This window comes from Chelonoidis abingdonii, chromosome 14 (genome assembly GCF_003597395.2).
Source record: "Chelonoidis abingdonii isolate Lonesome George chromosome 14, CheloAbing_2.0, whole genome shotgun sequence".
NCBI classification, from domain to species: Eukaryota; Metazoa; Chordata; order Testudines; family Testudinidae; genus Chelonoidis; species Chelonoidis abingdonii.
In genome coordinates this window covers 4,322,598-4,344,855 of record NC_133782.1, presented here as the reverse complement: position 1 = coordinate 4,344,855, position 22,258 = coordinate 4,322,598, and the positions used below count along the sequence as shown (strand labels likewise).

The 22,258-nt window shown below is 38.4% G+C and overlaps 1 protein-coding gene across 3 annotated transcripts in view; it reads left to right on the top strand.

The window, feature by feature from the left end:
- Positions 1 to 22,258, top strand: part of ZBTB46 (zinc finger and BTB domain containing 46) — a 101,723-nt gene that overhangs the window by 60,584 nt on the left and 18,881 nt on the right. For 2 of the 3 annotated variants that reach the window (XM_032766481.2, XM_032766482.2), the window contains 4 exons: positions 1,618 to 1,893; positions 9,399 to 9,571; positions 10,798 to 10,849; positions 10,933 to 17,078. In XM_032766481.2, coding sequence (XP_032622372.1) covers positions 1,618 to 1,893; positions 9,399 to 9,571; positions 10,798 to 10,849; positions 10,933 to 11,519 — 1,088 coding nt within the window. In that variant the 3' untranslated portion in view covers positions 11,520 to 17,078. Of the gene's footprint in view, positions 1 to 1,617; positions 1,894 to 9,398; positions 9,572 to 10,797; positions 10,850 to 10,932; positions 17,079 to 22,258 lie in introns of those variants that run through there. The other variant, XM_032766485.2, reaches the window with a different exon arrangement.

Below are 22,258 nucleotides of genomic sequence, written 5' to 3'. Positions count from 1 at the left end.
CTCATGTTAAACTTCATTTATAATAGATGTACAGCTGTAGTTTATGGTATACTTTTAATATGAATGATGTCAGGGCCAGGCCGGTGCAACCATTTAGGCAGACTAGGCGGTTGCCTAGGGCGCCAAGATTTGGGGGTGCCAAAAAGCGCCCCCCAATTTTTTTTTAAATGGTTGAGCAGCCGCTGCTGTTAGGACAGAGAGGGAGTCTGAGCTGCCGGCGGGAGCCGGTAGCCCAGGGTGTCCCCTGGGTCAGGTCGCTGCTGCAGCAGCCACAGGAGCCCCCTGGCTCAGGGCGCCGCCGGGGCAGCCTGCAGCCCAAGGGGTCCCCTGGCCCAGGGAAACCCCGGGCTGCTGCGGAGGCGCTCTGACCCTGGGTCAGGGCACCACCGCGGCAGCCAGGAGCCCAAGGGGTCCCCTGGCCCAGGGAAACCCCAGGCTGCCGGCTGCTGCGGAGGCTCTCTGACCCTGGGTCAGGGCACCGCCGCGGCAGCCGACAGCCCAGGGTGTCCCCTGGGTCAGGGCGCCGCCAGAGGGGGCGGCAGGCAGCTCCGGTGGAGCTGCTGCAGTAGTGCCTGCGGGCGGTCCGCGGCTTGGATGGAGCTGCCGCAGTCGTGCCTGCAGACGGTCGGCTGCTTGCGCAGCTCCAGTGGACCGCCCGCAAGCACACTGGACCCTCCGCAGGCACCACTGCGGCAGCTTCACCAGAGCCGCGGGACCAGTGCGCGGGCCAGTGAAATTGCCGTCCGCCTAGGGCGCTCAAAACCCTAGCGCCGGTCCTGTGTCAGGGACCACATGGAATTGTAGTAGACCTGTTGTTGCTCAGATTTTCCAAAATCTTCATCTTGGGGAAAAGACCAAGCCTGGAAAATTTCAGCTGGAAAGCCACAATTTAAAGTGGTTGAAAACAGTTTCTGTACTAGCCTGCTATGATAAAATCTTAACTGTCATGGTCAGTGAAACTCTTGCTGTAGTACAAAGTATGAATTGCTCAGTATAATCCAGTGAGTTACATTGATTATCTTATATTTGCCTATCCATCTACATTGTTTGTGATAGCTGTGATGTAACCAGCTGCTTCATAGGACAACAGTGAAGACTGCAACCCAAGTTGGTAGAATCTGGTGGAGAACCTTAACTGAACTGGTTCTGATGTATCTCTTGTAATTTGTAGCATGTACACACTTTCTGTTTTAAGATTATGGGTCATATAATATTTCAGTTCACCTTCAGGCTTTCTCAAGGGATGGAAGAGTTACTCACACTAAATTTGTTTCTCACCATGTATTAGAATAAGTCTTTAGTGGTTGGCAACAGAAAACGTTAAGAGTTTTTGCTTTAATCTTTGTGTAGTCTGGACATTAGAAGCATGTGAGTTGCATGTTTTGGGTTGAGTAAAAATGTGTAACTGTTTTAAATTAAAATATGTAATGGACAATAAAAGTTGAGATCCAAACTCTGTACCATCTACTTATGAAAGCAAAGCCAATAGGTCCTCTTCCTATGTACTATTGTTGCCTAGTTGTTTAGTCCTAAGATTAGAAATGCGCGTGGTAGAGATCTCACCTTGAACGTTTGAATTCTTTGTATGTTTCTCTAATGGTGTTTTTATTTACATAGGTGCTGATGTGACGGAACCCAGCAATTCAGATAGCGGAGTGGAGAGATCAGACCTTTATGCAAATGTTGATGAAGCACTCCTAGGAGGTGATGCTAGCTACCTTTCTCAGCCTCTTACCCCGGAGAAGGATGATGCACTTCAGGCTGCGACAGTTGCTAATCTGCGCGCAGCCCTCATGAGTAAGAACAGCTTGTTATCTCTGAAAGCTGACATGCTGGGAGAGGACAGTTCTCTGCTATTCGAGTACTTACCCAAAGGCACACATTCTTTATCTCGTAAGTTTATACTTTTATATTTTTGCTTAAAGATTAATTTAAAAACTAATAAGGGAAAAAGAAGGAAATTCAGGTCACGCTAGATTTATTACTCCTTTACTATTTATATCTATGTTAAACTTCTGTATAAATGCACATCCCATGAGGTTTAGAATCCTGTTGTCTGTAGTGTTATGCAGCAAAGCTCTAGTAGCCATTGTCGGAAATACAAAAGGTATTAGGGAGATATTTATTACATTGATTTGGACATTGTGCTTATTGACAAATCACTAGCATGGTTTTACGTATTTAGAGAATATGGAATATTTGACTTTTTCAGTTAAAGAAGGGATGCTGTGTAGGATGTGGATAAAAAAATGAATCAATCTTAAATGCAGGTGGGAATGAACTGCCACTCCAGTAAATTTTAAAAATAAATTGAGAGTTGGTCATGTTTGTAGACCCAACAAGCCTATTCCTTTTTTGCTTCTTCCTTTCGATTTTCTGTATTTGATAATGAACGAATACAGTTTCTATAGCCTATGACTTCCACTATGTTTATGTACAAAGAGTGATGATACTTGTTTGTTTCGGGGGGTTTATTTTCGGACTAAAAATTTGATAATTACAAAACCTGGAATTGAGGAAGGAAGGGAAATTCTTGATAGCATCTTGCAACTAGTCACTTGCACATTTGCTAAGTATCCGCTAATAATCAGGGTAAAAGCATTTACAGTGTTGCTGTAGCCGTGCTGATCCCTGGATGGTAGAGAGACAAGGTAGGTGAGATAATACCTTTTATAGGTCCAACTTTTGTTGGTGAAAGAGACAAACTGTTGAGCTTACACCATGCTCATTTTACGGATAAAAGTGACCCTTCTGTTTGTTCATAACTTAAAACATACTTTCTTCAAGTCTCAAGTATGTGGAAACATCATAGTTCATAGGATGATTTCCTGGTTGCTTCAGGTTATGCTCTACTGGTTATGTGTACACACCATTAATAAGAACTTGAGTATATATGCTTGCCAGTGTTGTAAGGTAGTTCTATAGTTTCTTCTATGCATAAATCTTTTGTAAAATGTTTTAGATAAAACTTTGGTAGGCTGAAGAAAATAGAAATAACAACCATATATGCTGTATTGAGATGGTATTTTCAGTAGTAGGGGAGCAGAATGCTGCCTGGGGCATCCATCGTACAAAGCAAAACATGGCCAGTAGCAGTATATGCACTTCAGACTTCCAGAAAGGGGGGGAAAGAAAACATCATTAAGGCAGCGAATGACCCAAATAAACAAAGCGAAAAGAATATTTAGCACATATTTGATTTTTATTTATTTTTATTTTTGAAGGCCAAAATGTTTAGGTCACCTTTAAGCTAACAATCAATCACCCGAATTGTATGACGAATTACAGTGCAGTGGCAATGCAATTAAAAATAACATAATGGCAAATCTTAATATTCCTTCTCATTCCCAAAATGAAAATAATTTAATTTTTTGTTGAAGTCAGTCTGGTTTTAAAAGTGAAAAAACTGAAGGGGGGTGGCGGTTGTAATCTTTTTGTTGTTTGTTTGCAACTTGGAGTTGTGTTTCTTTTGTTTTGGGGGTGATGTTTTGCATTTTTTTAATTGCTAGGGTAGTTTCTTTACTTTGGTAATCTCTCTAAGTAAATAAGTAGAATATTCTGTTGTTCAGACTACTCCTAGAATGCAGATGGCCCCATTGCAATGAAGCAGCACATGGCACTTTGTGCCACCTAAACTCTTGTTGCAACTGTATGGAGGAACCTGTAGGCAGGGTATTTTGCACAGGGGAGTTTTTGCCCTCCTTGCATTCTGTAGAAAGAGTCTCCTCACCAGGCCTACAGGGCGGTGGAGGCTAGGAATAGGGCAGGTCAAGGGAGGGGACCTGGGATCAGTGTTACATGAACAATGTGTCATGGCCACTGCGTCTAGGAGTAATAGTATCAGAGGGGTAGCCGTGTTAGTCTGGATCTGTAAAAGCAGCAGAGAATCCTGTGGCACCCTATAGACTAACAGACGTTTTGGAGCATGAGCTTTCATGGGTGAATGAGCTTTCGTGGGTGAATGCATCCGACATGACATGCATCCGACGAAGTGGGTTCATGCTCCAAAACGTCTGTTAGTCTATAAGGTACCACAGGATTCTCTGCTGCTTTTAGGAGTAATAGCATGATGAAGCAGTTTCTGCCTTCATGGGCAAGAGTAACAGCTCTGTGAGGATGCCACACTGCAGCCCCTCATCTTGGCCCTAGATTGGCAGGTATTTGATTTCACATCCTTGCGCTTTCACCAGCACATGAAATTCACCACATAGGCCCTCATTACTTGGTCTTCATGCAAGTGAAATGAATTTCTTCTGGAGCTAAGAGCAAAAGATAATTGGTCTATAGTTTTTGCCACAACTATGCCCAAAAGCCTGGGGAGACTCATTTTACGGCTGATTGAAGCGGGGGGGCGGGAGGGGGAACCTCCTCTTTATATTTGATTAGGCTCCTTGCTGTTTGTTAATGTATCACTAGGAGCTACTGTCATAATTTTGAGTGTACTTGTTTTATAATGGTCCCTTCAATTTGAGTATCTTTTTAATGTTAATTCTTTAGTGATATTTAACTCTGTACACTAAAATTTCTCATTAAACTTTTATATCCTGTTGTTTTTATTAAAAAGCCATAAGTGATAGCTTGTTTTTAAATCCCTGTTTAGGATTAAACTTGTAAGTTATAATGTATCAAGTGATTAGGGCACTGCTAATACATTCAGAACATGCAATTTAGGTTAGTAGTTGATCTTTGGATTTTTTCCCCCTCCCATTATTTCAGTTCTTTACTTTCTTTCTCAAACCCCTGAGTTGAGGATTTTGTCATTTAAATCTTTGGAACTTTAATTAAAAAAAAAAAAGGCAATGAACAAAGTTCTTTTTAAAAAAATTATTTATTGTAGTTTTGTTTTCTATTTTGTCAAATCTGAAAATGACGTGCAGTAATACTGAGCATTTCTAAATGGTTTTCATCCCGAAGCTTTAAAAAAAGAAAAGAAAGTGTGTTGGATCTTAACCATCTGTTGATTCAGTTGTCTTCCTGACCCAGAAAATAGTATTGTACGAAGATTACCTAAATAGTGTTGGTAATATTTGCTGTCCCTTTTCTGAGTAAGGTTGAGGTAAGGAGGAATAGGTTGTAAGAGTGTATTTTCTTTATTTGACATACTCATGAGGTTTCTGATGGGGGTATAACTGTGTCACTGTTAGGGATCCAATGAGGGCAGAGAATCAGGGGACCCAGGGTTCCCCCCCGCCCTCCTTGGCCATAGACGGGGAGGGGACAGGGGTCCCAACTCTCAGGGGTGATGCGAGGAGGGGAAAGTGTTTGTCAGTCAGTCTCTCCTGTGGGAGGAGAGCAGGAAGAGGTCATGGCAGTGCAAGGGGTTGGGGGGATGCATACACACAAATGCGCCTCTCGGGCTCCCTCCTTAGGAAATTTCTGGTTGCGCCCCTGTTTGCTGTAGAAATACAGGGGTTCTTTAGTTTTTCTCTGGCATAGTTTATACTGTTGTAAGAAGCTAATTGAGAATACCTAAAGGTGCTTATCATACCTTTGCTGATTTTTCTAATGGATTTTAAACCTGAGAAATCTTTGTGCTTGGTGAGTAAAGAGAACTGCTGATTACTAAAAGGGTTAGTTTCATGTCAACTTTAATGAGGTTCTGTTTTGTAAACATTAAGCTAACAAAACAAAGTAAAAAGTTCTGTGTAAATGAGCATTAATTTTAAAGGTTGTCCAAGCATTGTACCTATTGTAATGATGATGATACTGAAAGAGAGGAATGAAATCCCTAATACTCAATTAATGGACAGTGGATATTCATATATTGCTTTTAGAACAACTGAGCAGAAGGTAATGCAGTACTTTTAAACTTAACCAATTCAAATCAGCTTAAAAATAAAAGTAATAAAAAAAATTATTTTCATTTCTTGCCCTTCAGGTAATGCTATAGGAAACAACTTGATCTGATTACTTCATCCATATTTTCCATAGTTAAAAAGTCAGTTAAGTTTTCAGTTTTCTGGTGATTGAAGTCAACTCTTATTTAAAAAAATTGAAAAAAAAAAAAGACTCCTTTCATGTTTTCAGATTAGTCTGTTATAAAGTTTTCCATATGTCTGTTCGGCTCTTCCTGTTTACTCTGTTTGTTTATAGAAGCAATTCATATGAAGCATGTTACACAACAAATTCCATGGTACAAAGGGCCCTTTTCTCTTGGGCTAACCAATTAATATTTTATTTTTAGATATTCATTTAAGGTAATAATTATTATTTTAACAAAAAGTTAAAGGAATACATTTACACAGTGGTCAGTTTTCCCAAGTGGTATTCATGTAGGCACGAACGTTTTCTTACAAAATTTAGAGGAGAGTTGATGTCATTTTAAGCATGTCATAATGATCTTGGCATTTCAATTTAAGTTTTCTACAGGAGTTTACTGTTAAAGCTGTTAGTGTTCTTGGCAATGGAGGATACTATTTTCAGGCAGCTATCACTGAGATCTTCTGTGCATATTTTTCTGTGAACAGTGTGGACTACAGGACAATTGATAATTCTAACTTCTGATTAAGAAAATTGTCTTGCTTCCATGAAAGAATTTAAAGAAAAAATAATCTTAATATTTCTTATTATATTAATCAGAATGGATTAAAACCTAAACTCAGACACTGTTTACTTATATGCATAGTACAAAACATCAATGATTTACCTTAATTTGATACTTGCAATTGGTAGAAACAAACAAGTAGATACATAACAACAATTAATATCTATTTTATGCTGCATATCTTTCCATTCCATTTTCAGGAGTGGCATATTGTTTCCCCTCACGCTCCAAAAAATTGCCCATTCCATCAGCCTTTGCTGTTGCTTTAATGAGTGGGCAGCTGTTTCCTTCACATTTATTACCAAGTATAGCTTACTAATGGACCTAGCACAGGAATTCCAAAAGCTAAAGCCGAAGTTCAGACTACATCTAGCCTGAATTGGACTCCATATGTAAATTCTCTAGAGTCACAATACAGAGCTGCAATGTAAACAGGGCAATCTGGATCAGTATTGTAGATTTAATCAGAACACCAGTTAATCTCATATCTGTGTAGATGGACAGTGATCGTGCAATTACCTAAAGTGGTGTAATACTATAAACCTGATTTTTTCCCTTGATTAATTTGAATGTTGAAAATATTTTTTACTCTGTATCTCAAAGAAGATGTATTAGAATTGGAAAAGATACAGAGAAGGGCAACAAAAATGATTATTAGTATGGAACAGCGTCCACATGATGAGAGATTAAAAAGACTGGGATTTTTCAGCTTGGAAAAGAGATTACTAAGGGATATGAGGGAGGTCTACAAAATAATGAATGGTGTGAATAAAGTGAATAAGGAAGTGTTGTTTGCTCCTTCACATACCACAAGAATTGGGTCATCCAGTGAAATTAATAGGCATCAGGTTTAAAACAAACATAAGGAAGTTCTTCACACAGTGCACAGTCACCTGTGGAACTCATTGCCAGGGGCTGTTGTGAAGGCCAGACCTATAACAGGGTTCAAATAAGAATTAGGTAAGTTCATGGAGGGTAGGTCCACCAATGGCCATTAGCCATGAAGGTGAGGGATGCAACCCCATGCTCTAGATGTCCCTAGCGTCTGGATGCCAGAGCTGGGACTGGACAACATGGATGGATCACTCGATGATTACCTGTTCTGTGTATTCTTTCTGAAGTATCTGGCATTGGCCACTGTGAGAAGACAGGATACTGGGCAGGATGGACCATTGGTCTGATCCAGTGTGGCCGTTCTTACATTTGTATGTACTCTCCATGTGTTCTTGAACCTGCCACAGATCATTGCCCATTCACAAGGAAATCACACATGTTCTAATGGTAAATTAAGACAAGAAATCCACCTGTTTGTAACTGGAGGTAGTAACTTAATTTAATTTTGCCTCATTACTCCCTACATATAGGGTTTTTTGGCATTTTCCACTGCCCTGCAATGTTTGTTGTTAAATAGAAGGCAAGCTTGAAAATATTCTCTTCCTATCGCTCCTGAATGTAACTCACTAAACTGTGAGAGTAACTCTAATGCAGAAGACCAAAACAGAGGAGGCCAAACCAGAAGATAATAAGAAGTGCAAGAGTAGCAGTGGTGTTTTAAATAAACTGAGGAAGTAATGGGGAATCCTTGTTACAAGGCATCTTAAAGTCACTTTAATCTTTTTTGGTATTTAATAAAATGTTGGGTGGGTGGTTTAAGTTTCAGTGGAATGCTTCATTGTTGTTTTGATTAAGTTGTATCTTTTGTGAAATAATTGTTCATGCCATGTGACTTAACATTTGCATGTATTTAATAATTTGATTAAAATTATGCTAAGTTTTTATACACCTTGTTTGCTATCTTGGAAGCAAATTATTGTACTCTTGTAATAAGAATGAAAAGCCTTTGAAAGGATGTAAAGTATTTTAAATTGTGCTTTTTTTACAGCTTAGTTTACAAATACCATATTTAACAATGCATATACAGTATTTGTTCCTGATGATTTTGCCCACTTTCTTTTCACAAGCGATTGTTTGTTTATGAGGTTGAAATGAGGCAACAATTAAGATGGCTGTTAAGGTTTAATTAACAATTTTAAACTTGTATAGCAATTTTTCTTAGTCAAAACATCATTATATTTTCACCATTGATTGTCAACATACTTTCTGAGTACTGTATACCACTTAGCTGCTGTCACAACATGAACAAAGGGATACACTTTTATTTTGTCGGGCACAGCAAAAATAAGTTGGCCTTTTAGTGGCCAGTCATTTTTTTTTCCCCCTTACATTCTAAACCTCTATTAAAGTTTAACTCTTTTTAGGGTTTAATTGTGCAATCTTGTACAAGTCTCTTAAGCTCTCTGCCTTCCCAATCATAAAATGTAGGTAATACTTTCTCACCTTTGTAAAGCACTTTGAGATCTGGGATTAAGTATACTATATAAAACAAATTATTTTATATATTTATTATGGTTAAATGTTGGGCTTAAGACTTTGACAGAATTCTTAAAGACAATTATATGGATAATGGATAAATAATTTTTGTGTATGTTCATGGAAAATTTAGAGCTATATGTTTGAAATAGTACTTGTTAAAGCAGTGTATTTCAGAGATGTAATTGTTCGGAATATTTGTGCTACCTTTTGCTTCTTTCTCCCATGTGACTCTCTTTAGTGATCATTTTGCTGCTCTGAGGTATAACCCCCACCACATACATCACATGCAGGCAACTGGCATTTTGGGTGGGGAGGCTGGTTTTAAAAACACAAAAGGCCTGGCATCATTACGCTGCTGCGTTCCCTCCCACTGACAGAAGATAAACTGCAAGTGCTCATTCACTGCCTTTTCAGGGTCTTTTTTAAAACCACCAGCTGGTGCTAGTTCACGTGGGTGAGACTCGTTTCCTGTGTTCCCCAGGGCCTGGTGCCAACTTGAATCGTTCAAGGGGCGAATTTGATGGCAAAGTGGAAGCACCATCTCCCCTGCTGCCTTCATCACACCTTGCCACTCAGAGCCCCCCTGTGATCTCCTGTTCTGGTGAAATGTCACCAGAAACCATGATAAAAGGAAAGCTGTCTTCCTCCACTCAGGTAAGATCAAGAGATAGCTGCAAAAATTTGTAAATGTTAGGGGGGTTTAACACATATTCTCCTTAGTAGAAAAATGTGCAGTGACCATCGTATTTTATACTTTTGCCATGTCACACTAGAGAATTACATTTTCAAAATATAGTTAATTTAAAACTTCAGGAAAAAAAAATCCAGATTTTCTCCTGAGCTGGGTTAAGAGCTAATATTTCCCTAATTTTGCAGCTCCCTTTCCCTTTTCTTTCTTTCCGCAGTGGAACATACATCCGAAAGTAATGAGTGTTTTTTACAAAAATGGCATGTGTACTTTTTATTATAACAACCATTAAGAGTTATAATACAATATACGGATGCTTGAACACACAGGTATCCAGTGTGCTTTTTTACTCATTACTTAAACATGGATAGAAGCAGGGATTGCTTTCCATAATGGAAAAGTTTCTGAACTAAAATATGTAGCTCTCAGTATTGAGTTACATTTTTAAATATTTTTGAATGAGATATTTGCCTCCTTATTAAACAAATGGAGGATAATACAGCTCTTCTTTTGCAGTCACCTTAGAAAAAAATCACATGGTAAGAAAGGTTAATTAACCATCCCACCCTGTCCCCAATCTCTGAAAAACCTGCCCAGACTACAACATCCGCTCTGTTTCATAGATAAGGTCACCATCTGCCATGCAGTGGCATAGTGCAAACTGCATGTACAAAAATCAGCTTGTATTTATAATTCAAATCAATAATATCGTGTAATCTTAACATAAAAGAAACTGAGGAGAGCATGCTTTTGCTTGATATGGATATTTCTCTATGGAAAGAAAAATAGCAGTAAAGGGTTAAGGGCAAAGTTAGGTAACTGAATCCATATGCCAGCTCCTAAATAAAAGTAGCCTGACTTTCAGAATTTCTCGGCACCCCTCGTTCCCATTAAGTTGAAGGGAGCTGTGTGTGCTAGGCAACTCTGAAAATGGAACCACATTTACTTAGGAGCCCAAATAGGAATTTAAATTCCTATCTAGGTTCCCTTCTTTGCGCTCCAAACTTGAAAATTATGACTGCAATCTCTAAATGTTGTTAATAATGAAAAGTTTGTAGAAGAGAAATGAATTATTGCTGAATAGAATGCTGGATCTCTGTTAAAGAAGTGGAGGGAGGGTGGGAGGCTGGGTGGGTGAGAAATATTTTTCTTTTTGTGTTTATTTTAACTTAATTGCACTTTTCATTTACAGGCCCCCTATGATGGATTTTTAGCACTGTGGCAGTTTGACAGCTCTGACACAGGTAAATGGAGAGAACAATACCTTTAATTAAAAATTATTTTCTGCTTAAAGTCATTAACGTGTGTGTGTGTGTTTCTGTTTTAGGTATAAACATGTCAAGATCTGAAGATATGGACTTAACGAATGAAGGCCTGTTCTTGGATTCAACCTTAACCAAGAGACTGACTTGTGGTTTCTGCAGGAGGGTTTTTGAGTGCACTGAAAAGTTTAAAGAGCACATACACGAGCATGCGTTTTCCATGATTCTTCCTTTTGACTTAATTGACTGTGCCAGACCTGTGCTCATTGGCCTCACTGATCATGTGTCCCAGGATCAGCTTGCCCGTTTCCAATGTTCTAAGTGTCCTGCAAGCTTCACACTAAAATCAAATATGGATAGGCATGAAAAGACAATCCACTTTAACCACAAGAAGATGCAGTGTCCTGACTGCTTAAAACTCTTTAGAGACAAGACAGATCTGAACCGGCATCTAATGTCTGTGCACTCAGATGAACGTACCTTTGTGTGTCTCTTTTGCAGCAAAGGTTTTGGTACACAAAAGAATCTCACTACTCATATGAAAGTGTGTTACCTGGTCTCTGCCCAGCCAATCAGTGAAGTTCTGGATAGTGTGGATCAAAATCAGGAACCTGAGGTCTATCAAAGCTGTATTAAGGAAATGAGAAAATGATGAGATTGGAGGGAGATGGGATCACGTTTTAGGCATTTATTTTTTATTAAATCCATAAATTAAGAGGAGTATATTGCTGCATTATTACTTGCTGAACATGGGTTTACCATTGGATAAGCTATAACACTATAATAATTCCCAGATATTGGACAGATTGGTCAGTCATTATTTCAGTTCCAGATTTGTAAACTAAAAACTCTAATTAGAATCAAGATGCAATTTTGTGTTAGAATATTTTTGATAGATAATATAATGGTATTTTGGATTACTCATGAGTAGAGGTTGCATTCCTTTTACATTTTTACATGTCATGATTAAGAACTTCTGGCTTGTGTATTTGTTTTAATATAAGCTTAAGCCTTTAGAGAAGATTTAATTTGTTATACAGAGATAATGGTTTTAAAGATAATTAATTTATTTATTTTTAAAAGCAATTTTCAAAGATTCTTTTGTAAACATAGCAATTTATGGCAATATGTTATTTGCTGTCCCTATGTACTGTGAGTGTCTGTATGAATAGAACTGATCAGTGATTGTAAACATTTCCTTGGTTTAAAATAGTCTCAAAGGGATTATTGAGAAGTATACAGGATAACTGCATTTGGGAGTGAAAGAGGGCGTGTCTCTGTGTCAACTTTGTCTTGAAGATTTCCCCCTCTGATGTTAGGCATTACACAGTTAAACTATAAGCTTGTTCTGTACTGCAACTAAAGTGAATCTGTTCTGAGAAGTACAAATTCCAGCAGATGTCCCATGGAAAGAGGAATATAGTCCTACCAGAAAAGGTGAAGCTGGTCTGCTGTTTAATAAAATTTGACTATGGCATTTTGAGTTTTTTTAAAATCTTCCTTTGGCTTCCTGCCAATGTATCATGTATGTGCACTCAGCCACCTCCTCTTCCTTAAAATATTCTGATTGTTGCCTGTATTAGATGAGAAACTCTATTGAACCACTGTGACAAGTATTTCTGCTTTGCGGAATGATGTCTCCATTTATACTAGTTTTAAAAACCACGCAAAACTTCTGGAATGCTAGTTGGACAAAGATTTAGATTTATATTGCATCAAACAAATTATAAAAGAAACAGAACAACAAAAGACCTGAGCTTCGCAATTGCACAACTGTGGGATTGAGTGGCTAGTTTCATTTGTGGCCCAAACTACCAGTTAATGAAAGTACCGTACTTTGCTATCACCAAATGCCACAAGCTATTTATAAAGAAGTCCAGTTTTCTGTATCATATTTAGAAACTCTGTGCTATGTGGGCATATGTTCTATACTAAGATTTTTTAAAAATTGCTGCAGGGTTAAGAACATTTGATTATTTAGTATGCTGCTGAATGTTACCTGAAGTTATTTTCTATATTTATGAGTAAGAGTGTGGCATTCAAAAACTAAGTTTCTTCAAGTCTTTTAACTCCATCAATTTGGTCTGTACATTGTGGTTGAGCTAGCCAAACTGAATGTACATAAAAATATATCCTCTTGCTCCAGAAAGCCTAATCCTATATAGTGGAGACAGTGGAGCTTGACCAGCAGACTCTGTTACTGGAAGGTTGAAATCCAACTATAGTTCCCATTTAATTACTTTGGTTCAATTATTTGAAAGTTGTGAACTGTTTAACTCACAGTTTCCTATGTATTTGTATGAAAATAAATATTAGTTTAATTACTCTAACAATTGCTGTAGTTTAAGAGTAAGTAGTGCTTTTCAAATACTCTGTGCACAATGCACAAGTTGTCAGCAACTTGGTCTGGTGCTTAAGTGTTATGTACTGTGTTAGGGTTAATTTGTATGTTGGTTCTTTTGATGTGTGTGACAACGTAACTAGGAAACAATAACAAAACTTTTAGAAGTAGTCTTGTGATTTTGCCAAAGTAGTTCTCTTGCAGCATGCCCATACCTCAGGAAAACAAGGCAGGGAAATGCTTAGTTTTGCACAAACAATATTGTATACTTGTAGGATGATTAAACATTAAGGGCCAGATTCTTTAGCCTGCTAAATCCACTTTGCATCCTGCACAAAGTGGGCATAAAACAGCTGGAGATGGCCAGTGGAGAATTTCTCATGCAGAGGAATCGTCTACCAATGAAAAGCTGGAAGAAGTGGCTCTACCACCCCCAGCATGGAGGGGAAGTGGCACCTACTTGAGCACTGACCCAGTACACTCAGTCTTCCTCTGGTCTAAAATAAATCTGCTTCACTGCAGCTCTAATTTTCACCAGAGCTGGGTGGCTTAGGGCCAGGAAGCCACAAACACCACCAACCTCACCCTCACCCCCACTGTGTCTGAGCAGATCGCAGACAGTTTGAGAGTCTGTTCCTATGTAACTATTATGGCACATAAGTTAATTGATATAGCAAGAAAGTCATATTAAACACTCTTTTGTCCATATAATCCTTTCCCTTTATTGCTTATTGATATGTGTATAAATATGCCTTGGAATCAACCTGCTCCTCCTGTTATGCACATGACTAATCTGCCTATTTGATGTTTGGCAATTGCTAAGTAAATTTACTGTGCTCTTTGGCAGATGGGAGAGGAGGTGGGAAGGAACTGAGCAGTGAGAGGGAACTGTGAAAAATCTCTGCCCCCATGAAAAGTCTCTGTGGCATTATAGAAGCAGCAAATGAGGGCTTATCTAGACCATATCAGAAAGGGAGCATGAGTAACCACAGCATACCTAAAAGGACTGTTGTCGCATGACAGAGTCATAGTTATAGAGTTTAAGGCATCAGGGGGATACTAAAGGGTCTGACCTCTTTATCGCAGTGACCTTCACACTAATCCCAACTAACCCAAAGTATTACAACCCATCAGAAGTTAGTGTTATGTGCCACAGACAGATATAATGGCCATATTAAATACTTATTGAGGGTAGGGGTTTCCCCCTGTACTAGGGAACAGTCATTAGAACTCAAATTGCCACAGTGGTAATAAATGTAGTGAAACACACATAGAACTGTTAAGGTCACTGAATACATCTTGTAAATAGAAGGAGTAGGTGGATCATGAAAGAGGACCCTTGATCATTGCTTCCTCTTTTCTCTCATTCTAACCAACACCCCTGTTGGTTCTCTGATTTTGTTACTGTTTTCTGTTAGCGTTTTCTGCAGAGTTTGTTGTTTTGAGGTTTTTAAGTTTGTCCTTTATTATTTTGTGGTGTTCTTTGTGAAAGTGTCTAGATAATATTCTTTCAACTAGATTAGCCCTCTCCTTTCCTTAATGTTTAAGGGACTTGATTGAATTAAATTAACATCCAAATGAGATCACAGAAGTGTGTAAGAAATTATTTTCTATTAGACAGGTTAAGTAGGCATTTTATTGTAATATGTACAGTTAATACCGATGGTATTGATTCCTGACACCTGTGCAAATACTTATCAAACTTCTTGAGTGACTTGCAAGTTCTTGTCTTCACGGATAGGAGCAAATTAATTAAAAACACCACAAACATTAGAATTTCAGGAAACAATATAATAGATGTTTATATAATTGTAATAGAAAACTTTCTTAAACTTGTGTTTTTAAATTCAGAATTAGGAAGTAGGAGAAGATGTGATAGGGATTATTGGTTTTACCATGTAAATAAAATTGCAGTTTGATCTTAAAAATATAAAATGCAATCTAATGTGTAAAATGAGGGGGAAAAAACTTGCCTCAAGTTATTTTGTGAAATACTTCTTGGCATCCAAAAGAGTCAGTATTGTCATGCAGTAACACAGCATATGCATAAATTACAGATTTATAGACTAAAATGTAGTTTTATATAGCACCTTTATGCAATAGTTATGTGATGTTGTACAAATAGCTACTCCTATTGATGTAACTGTGTAGGAAATGTAGCAACTGTTTCTGAGGCCTGGTCTGCGCTTGGGTGGGGTCAATCCAAGTTACACAACTTCAGCTATGTGAATAACGTAGCTGAAGTCGACGTACTTAGATCTACTCACTGCAGTGTCTTAGCTGTGGTAAGTTGACAGCTGACATTCCCCCGTCGACTCCACCTGTGCCTCTCGCCCTGGTGGAGTAGTTGACGGGAAAGCGCTCGGCGGTTGATTTATCGCATCTAGACTAGACATGATAAATCGACCCCTGCTGGATCGATTGCTGCCCATCAATCCAGCGGGTAATGTAGACAGGCCCTGAAAGGGAGAATTTTTGGTCAGGAAACAAGTTTTCTCTTTAATTTCCATAGAATCAGGAGTAATGGCTTTTGGTTTAACATCTTGTCTTAAGGATGGCAATTCTAATAACACACCAAATGGAATAATACAGTGAAGTCTTACAGTAATGAGACTGACATTGGGTGGACAGCTGAAGCAGGGGAACGCCAACAATATATGGCACAGAAGTGATCTAGTTACTGCACAGGATTCCAGAAATGGTGTGTCTGTAATTTGGGCTTTGAATTATGAACATGTTTTTTTGGGGGTCCTGATGGTAGCAATCAGCAATAAAGAGAAATAATTATGAATAATTGTTGCAAACGAGATAAGCAAGATATTAAGAAAGCATACATTTAGCTGTGGGGTTTTTTGTTGGTGGTGAGGAGGGGAGGGAGTTGTCTACAAATCTTCCAGACTGCAGACAAACCTTACAATAAAATTTCTTCTGTAGACAATGTGATGCTAAATGAAATGGGTTCCCTTTATCACTGACTTGAAGTGCATATTCTAAACTAGCGTGGAAATAATATCGTTGATGTGAATATGTTACATGATAGGACTAAATGCATAATAACTTTGCACAGCAGGTTTTTTTCCTATATCATCTACGCATTTGTCAGTGTTTAACAATGACAGTCGACAGACCAGATTTGTTTGGCGTTTATTTAGATTTGCAAACAGATGTTTTTAAAGATTGTATGCAGGAAATGCATGTACAACTAGCATAGTATTAAACCTGTACATCACTTTTTCAGGTGAGAAAGCGGTAGGGGAGCTAACGTATTAGCAAGGAGAGAATTCTAAAATCTAAAACAATTAAAATCTACCTCAGTGAAACAAGACAGATAACTTAAGACAGTAATGCCAAAGTTTTTGTAGTGTTGCTGGATACTTTTTTTAAAAAACGCTCATTTTATATAAATATATTTATAAAATTATTTGTTTTTGTTTAAAAATACAGCTCTGTTCATAATGCATATTTCACTTCTTGGTGCTATTCCTCTCATAGAGATTTGCCATGTATCGCTGGTAATTATCTTGGTAATCTAGTCAATGATTTCCTTGTTTACAGATGCTGCTATTTCTAAGTGTTGTAAATATTTAATATTAGCCTTTTTATTTAGGGCAAATAGTCTGTACATTTAAACTTTGTCATTTAGACAAAAAAAAAACTTTGTCTGTCCATACAAGGTTAATATATTGTTGACTAAATATACGTGCTTATAGGCATATGTGTTTAACAGATAGTGCTGTGAAACACTAAAATGAAACTGTATTTTTGATGATGCTTTTATTTTTCAAGTTTTTAGTTTTATAGATGCAGAAATAAAAATATATGGATATCTGACAAAATATTTAGTTTTTAATAAAATTATAACTGCACAAATTATTGTCCTGTGTCTGTTCAAACTTAAGTAAAAAGAGTTTCTTAGCTGAAAAAATTTGTCATCTACACTGAGATTCATTGTACTACCCAAAGCTGTAAATCTGAGGGACATTTATCATAAAATGTTCTGTATCTGTTATTTAAAACAGAGTTTGTATCTGAATTTAACATAAAACATTCATATCTTTCTCTTGGTAAGCAGAAATAGTTAAAATGGTTTAATCTTTTTTAACCATTCTTTTAAAGCTTTTGTGCCTGATTTTCTCATGCAGTTTAGGTATCCAAATACACACATTATTTGCATGAATTTGCTATGATAGTGCACCCAAAGTGGGGTAAATGAACATTTGTACATGAGTTTGCCTGCTTAACTCCTGCAAATGTATACCTTGGCTTTCAAATTGGGGACTTTTATGTCTGCAGTAACACATGAAGTGTTTCACTGTAATTTATTTAGCTTCACAAGCTTAAACCATATGTTGTCTGGACAATAATTTGAGGGAAGGCCTCAGGGGGCATCTTAGTGTTGTAGGAAATAATGTGTACAGTAAGTGGCATTCTTACCTCTGTTTTCTGAACCATTCACATTGATTTTTTTAAATAATTTTTGGAACACTGGGGAAGTTCTGGAACACTGGAAGAAAACGTATGTGATGCCAGTATTTTCAAGGATAAGTAGGATGATGTGGGTAGCTATAGGCCTGTCAGCTTGATGTCTATCCCAAGAAACTAATGGAAGAGCTGTTATGGGACTTGATTAATAAAGAGTTAAAGAAGAGTAATATAATTGTCAGTCAACTTTGGTTAACAGAAAACAAATCCAGTCAAATTTGATATCTTTATTTTAAAAGAGGTTACAAGTTTGGTTGATAAAGATTATAATAGTGTTGGTAGAATATACCCTAGATTTTGGTAAGATATTTGACTTGGTACCACATAACATTTCGATAATTTTGCATCTAGTTGTTGTTTTTTAATATGGCAGATATAAAATGGATTAAAAACTGACTAACTGACAGGTCTCGAAATGTAATTGTAAAAGGGGAATTATTGAGTCGGTATGTTTCTAGTGGAGACATGCAAGGATCGGTTCTTAGCCCTACTGCATTTAACATTTAGTTTTTTATCAAGGATCTGGAAGGAAAGATAAAATCGTCACTGATAAGGTTTGCAGATGGTACAAAGTTTGGGGGAATAGTAAAATGGGAAAAGTCGCTGAAACAGAGAAGTTTTAATATGACCAAATGTAAAGTCATATATCTAGGAACAAGGAATGTACCACATTTACAGGAGAGGGGACTCTATCGTGGGAAGTGATGGCTCTGAAAAAGTGTTGCTGGTGCTGATGGATAATCAGCTGGGCTTGAGTTCCCAGTGTGAGGCTGTGCCAAAAAGACTGACAGTTTTGGATGTCTGAACAGGGAAATCTGAAGCAGGAGTAGAGGTTATATTACTCTGTATCTGGGACGCATGAAACCATTACTGGAATACTGTGTCCAGTTCTGGTGTCCACAGTTCAAGAAGGATGATGATCAGTTGTAGAAGTTTCGGGACAGAGCCACACTAATGATTAAAGGATTGGAAAATATGCCTTAGAGTGAGAGACTGTAGGAGCTCAATCAGTTTAACAAAAGCAAAGATTAAGGGTGACTTAATCACAGTTTTTAAGTACACCGCTACTTCGATATAATGCTACCCGGTATAACACGAATTTGGATATAACGCAGTAAAGCAGTGCTCCGGGGGGAGGGGCTGTGCACTCCGGTGAATCAAAGCAAGTTCAATATAACACGGTTTCACCTATAATGTGGGAAGATTTTTTGGCTCCCAAGGACAGCGTTATATCGAGGTAGAGGTGTAGCTACATGGGGAACAAAAATTGAGTTATAGAAGGCTCTTCAGTCTAGCAGAAAAAAGTATAACAAAATCCAATGGCTGGATGTTGAAGCTAGTCAAATTCAAACTGTAAATAAGGCATAAGTCTTAAAGAGTAAGAGTAATTAACCAGTGGAACAGCTTACTATGAGTTGTAATGAATTATCCATCAATGGAAATTTCAAAATCAAGACTGGATGTTTTTCTAAAAGATCTGCTGTAGCTCAAATGAGAGTTAATTCAGGGAAGCCCTATGGTTTGACTTATACAGGAGGTCAGCCAAAAGGATCACAGTAATCCTTTCTTTTCTTGCCTTTGTCATCTACAAATCAGAATTGAAACCGTATTGCAGAATGGCTTTGGGGACACCTAATTTCTGTGAGTACTGTCATGGCACTAAGTATAGGTGGCATCCTGGCTAATTGTAACTCTGTTAACTACATTCTGACTACGTGAAGTTCTGTAATTGAAACACCAGCAATTTTTTCTTCCATTGCTGTTCTAAACAGCCACGTATTGTTGTTGTGACTTACTCCTGTCTTTCAATTTCTGTTCTCTGTTACCTCTTCTGAATAGCTCCAGTACCTATTTCTGTTGCTGGTAAGAGGTTTCTTGGTCGACAGTGTGAAACTGATATATAGTTTCATTATTGTCAGGATTCTGAATAGCAATAGTGAAACTAACCATAGTCTTGTCAGCTTGTCTCCACTTAAATTGGTAATACTAGCAGCAGCAGCAGCAAAGGTGCTTAGAACTCTGTCTTTGCAGACTCAGGTCTGGTCTACACTAGCTGGGGATCAATCTAAGTTATGCAACTTCCAGCAACATGAATAACATAGCTGAAGTTGACGTACTTAGATCTGCTCACCGAGGTGACTTCACTCCTCTCGCGCCGGTGGAATACTGGAGTCGACGGGAGAACGCTCAGCTATACTGGACACATAAATCGACCCCCGCTGGATCGATCGCTGCCCGTCGATCCAGCGGATAATATAGACAAGTCCTCAGGAAGGACAGTACTGTATCAGTTCTCATTTGGAAAATTCTCTTTGCAACTTCAAGGATTACACCTGATTTTTCTTAAGAACGTCTTAAATTCTGCAGAAATGGATAGCTTCATCACTCCTTCACACACCCACAGGGGAAAATTTCCTACACCCCGTTAGTGAGAGGATCAAGTCCCATTGGTGAGAGGATCAAGTCCTGCATTTATTTATAGTGTACTTCACCAGTAGATTACTATTAATGACATTTTTTTAGGTGGTGGTGAAAGCTAATCCAAAATATCAGACTTGCTGTTAATTTGAGGCATTTTCATTGAAAGGACCCAATTTGTTTTGAATTAGTATGCCATACTAAGGCAGCATTTTTTTAACTGATTTGGTTAACTGTACATGAGAAGGAACATCAGCTGTTCATAAAGTTGGCCCTGCAGGAGCCTTGTTTACTGCACCTGTGACCAGTGCCGGCTCTACAGTTTTCACCACCCCAAGCAGCGCGCCAAATTGCTGCCCTGGGCGGCGGGGGCAGTCCGTGTGCCCTTAGGGCAGCAAGCACATTTCCACGGCGGTGGCAATTCCGCGGCAGCTTCTGTGTTTAGCTGAAGCCACCCCGGACAGCTAAACATAGAAGCTGCCGCGGAATTGCCGCCGCCGCGGAAACACACCTGCTGCCCTAAGGGCGCGAAGACTGCCCGCCCCCCTGCCTGCGGCAGCAATTTGGTGTGCTGCTTGGGGGCAAAACGATGGGGACTGCTGCCCCTTTCAGATTGCTGCCCCAAGCACCAGCTTGGAATGCTGGTGCCTGGAGCCGGTCCTGCCTGTGACTATTTTGATTCCTGTAAATAACCACCTCTGAAGGAATCCAACAGAGCTGGATATCTGAGAACTACATAAGGATTTTATTAACTTATATATGTTATGTTTAAATTGTTAGACAATACTGAAAATAGCCTTGGAGCTGTGGGAGGCTTAGATGACCTTGAATGATCTTACCTGATCTGCTTATAGCTTGCTTACCTTGTCTAGATTCTGTAGATTTGGGTTATGGTAATCCTGTGGCGTGCAGATGTTTTGTTTGTATAACCTCTTGTTAGTGGTCAAGCAGCTGAGAGATCTTATCTCCTGTTCAAATTGGTAACAGATTATCATAAATATCTTTGTCCTTCACAATATTCAAACTTGCTAAAGATTGCTCATAAAAGAAATAGACTGGGAAATGTGTTAGATACGATGCAAAGGCAAAATATTTTTCATCTACTTTAAGTTCTCCCAGGCAAGTTGGAAAAATAAAATAGAGTAGAATATCTTTTCATTCTCTAGTTTATTTCAGCAGTGCTTTACAAGTAAGAAGTTAAATACTGGTCCCACAGTGACTGCGCAAGCAAGCTGTTGCTATTGTTTTATCAACAATAGCTGGCGCAGAGCAATGGATATTAGAACATGTTTTATTGAGAATGAATTGTGCTGGGAACTCAGGTGTTATATCTTTCATTTATTTTGCACCTTTCATCCCATAGGTTCCCAAAGCAGTTTGCATGCATGTGTGTAATCCCTTTAAACTAACCTTAAGAAATTCTGCTTTGACTGGAGCGGGTAATCTTTTCTGACAAATGAATAAAATAGTCTTTGTTTTTTCATTATTATTATAGTCACCATGGTACAGGTAGGTGAATAGGTTTTGTGCTTGGACTAGTAAATTTTCATGATAGTTTTCCAGAGCTGCTTTAAATAACTTCAGAGTAGAACACACAAGCTGTAGAACACAACAGAGCAACAGTTTGGGGCAAGATATGAAGACTATTAAGTTCAAAGTGCTAATTTGAGGAGACTGAGGTAGATTTAAAAATAACTGCCCCATTTGCTGGAGCAGGAAACTATACTTTGGAGCGTCTCTCTAAGTGGTCGGGACTAGAACCAGCCAGAGGATGACAATTCTGTTTCATGGCAATATGTGAGTTGTTGAAATTTGATTTCATTCCATGTTAGAATGAAAAGAAGAATTTCCAGATGTGTCCACAAAATGGAATTGTGTTGAAATGTCCATTTTTCTTATCAAAAAGATCAGATTTTCAGTGTGGGCACCTCTCTCTCATTAGAAATTACCAGAAAGCCCTGGACCTTAGAAATCTTAGAAAACTGATAGGTCTCTGATAATGAAAATACATTTAGTCAAAAACGTTCCAGCTAGTTCTTGTTAGGACCACTTTTGTGCATTATCTGGAAAATGGCATGTGGTAGCCCAGCTCCCCTAGCACAATTCTGGGGCATTTTTTTTTTCAGTACTGGCCCAGAGAAGATTGTTTC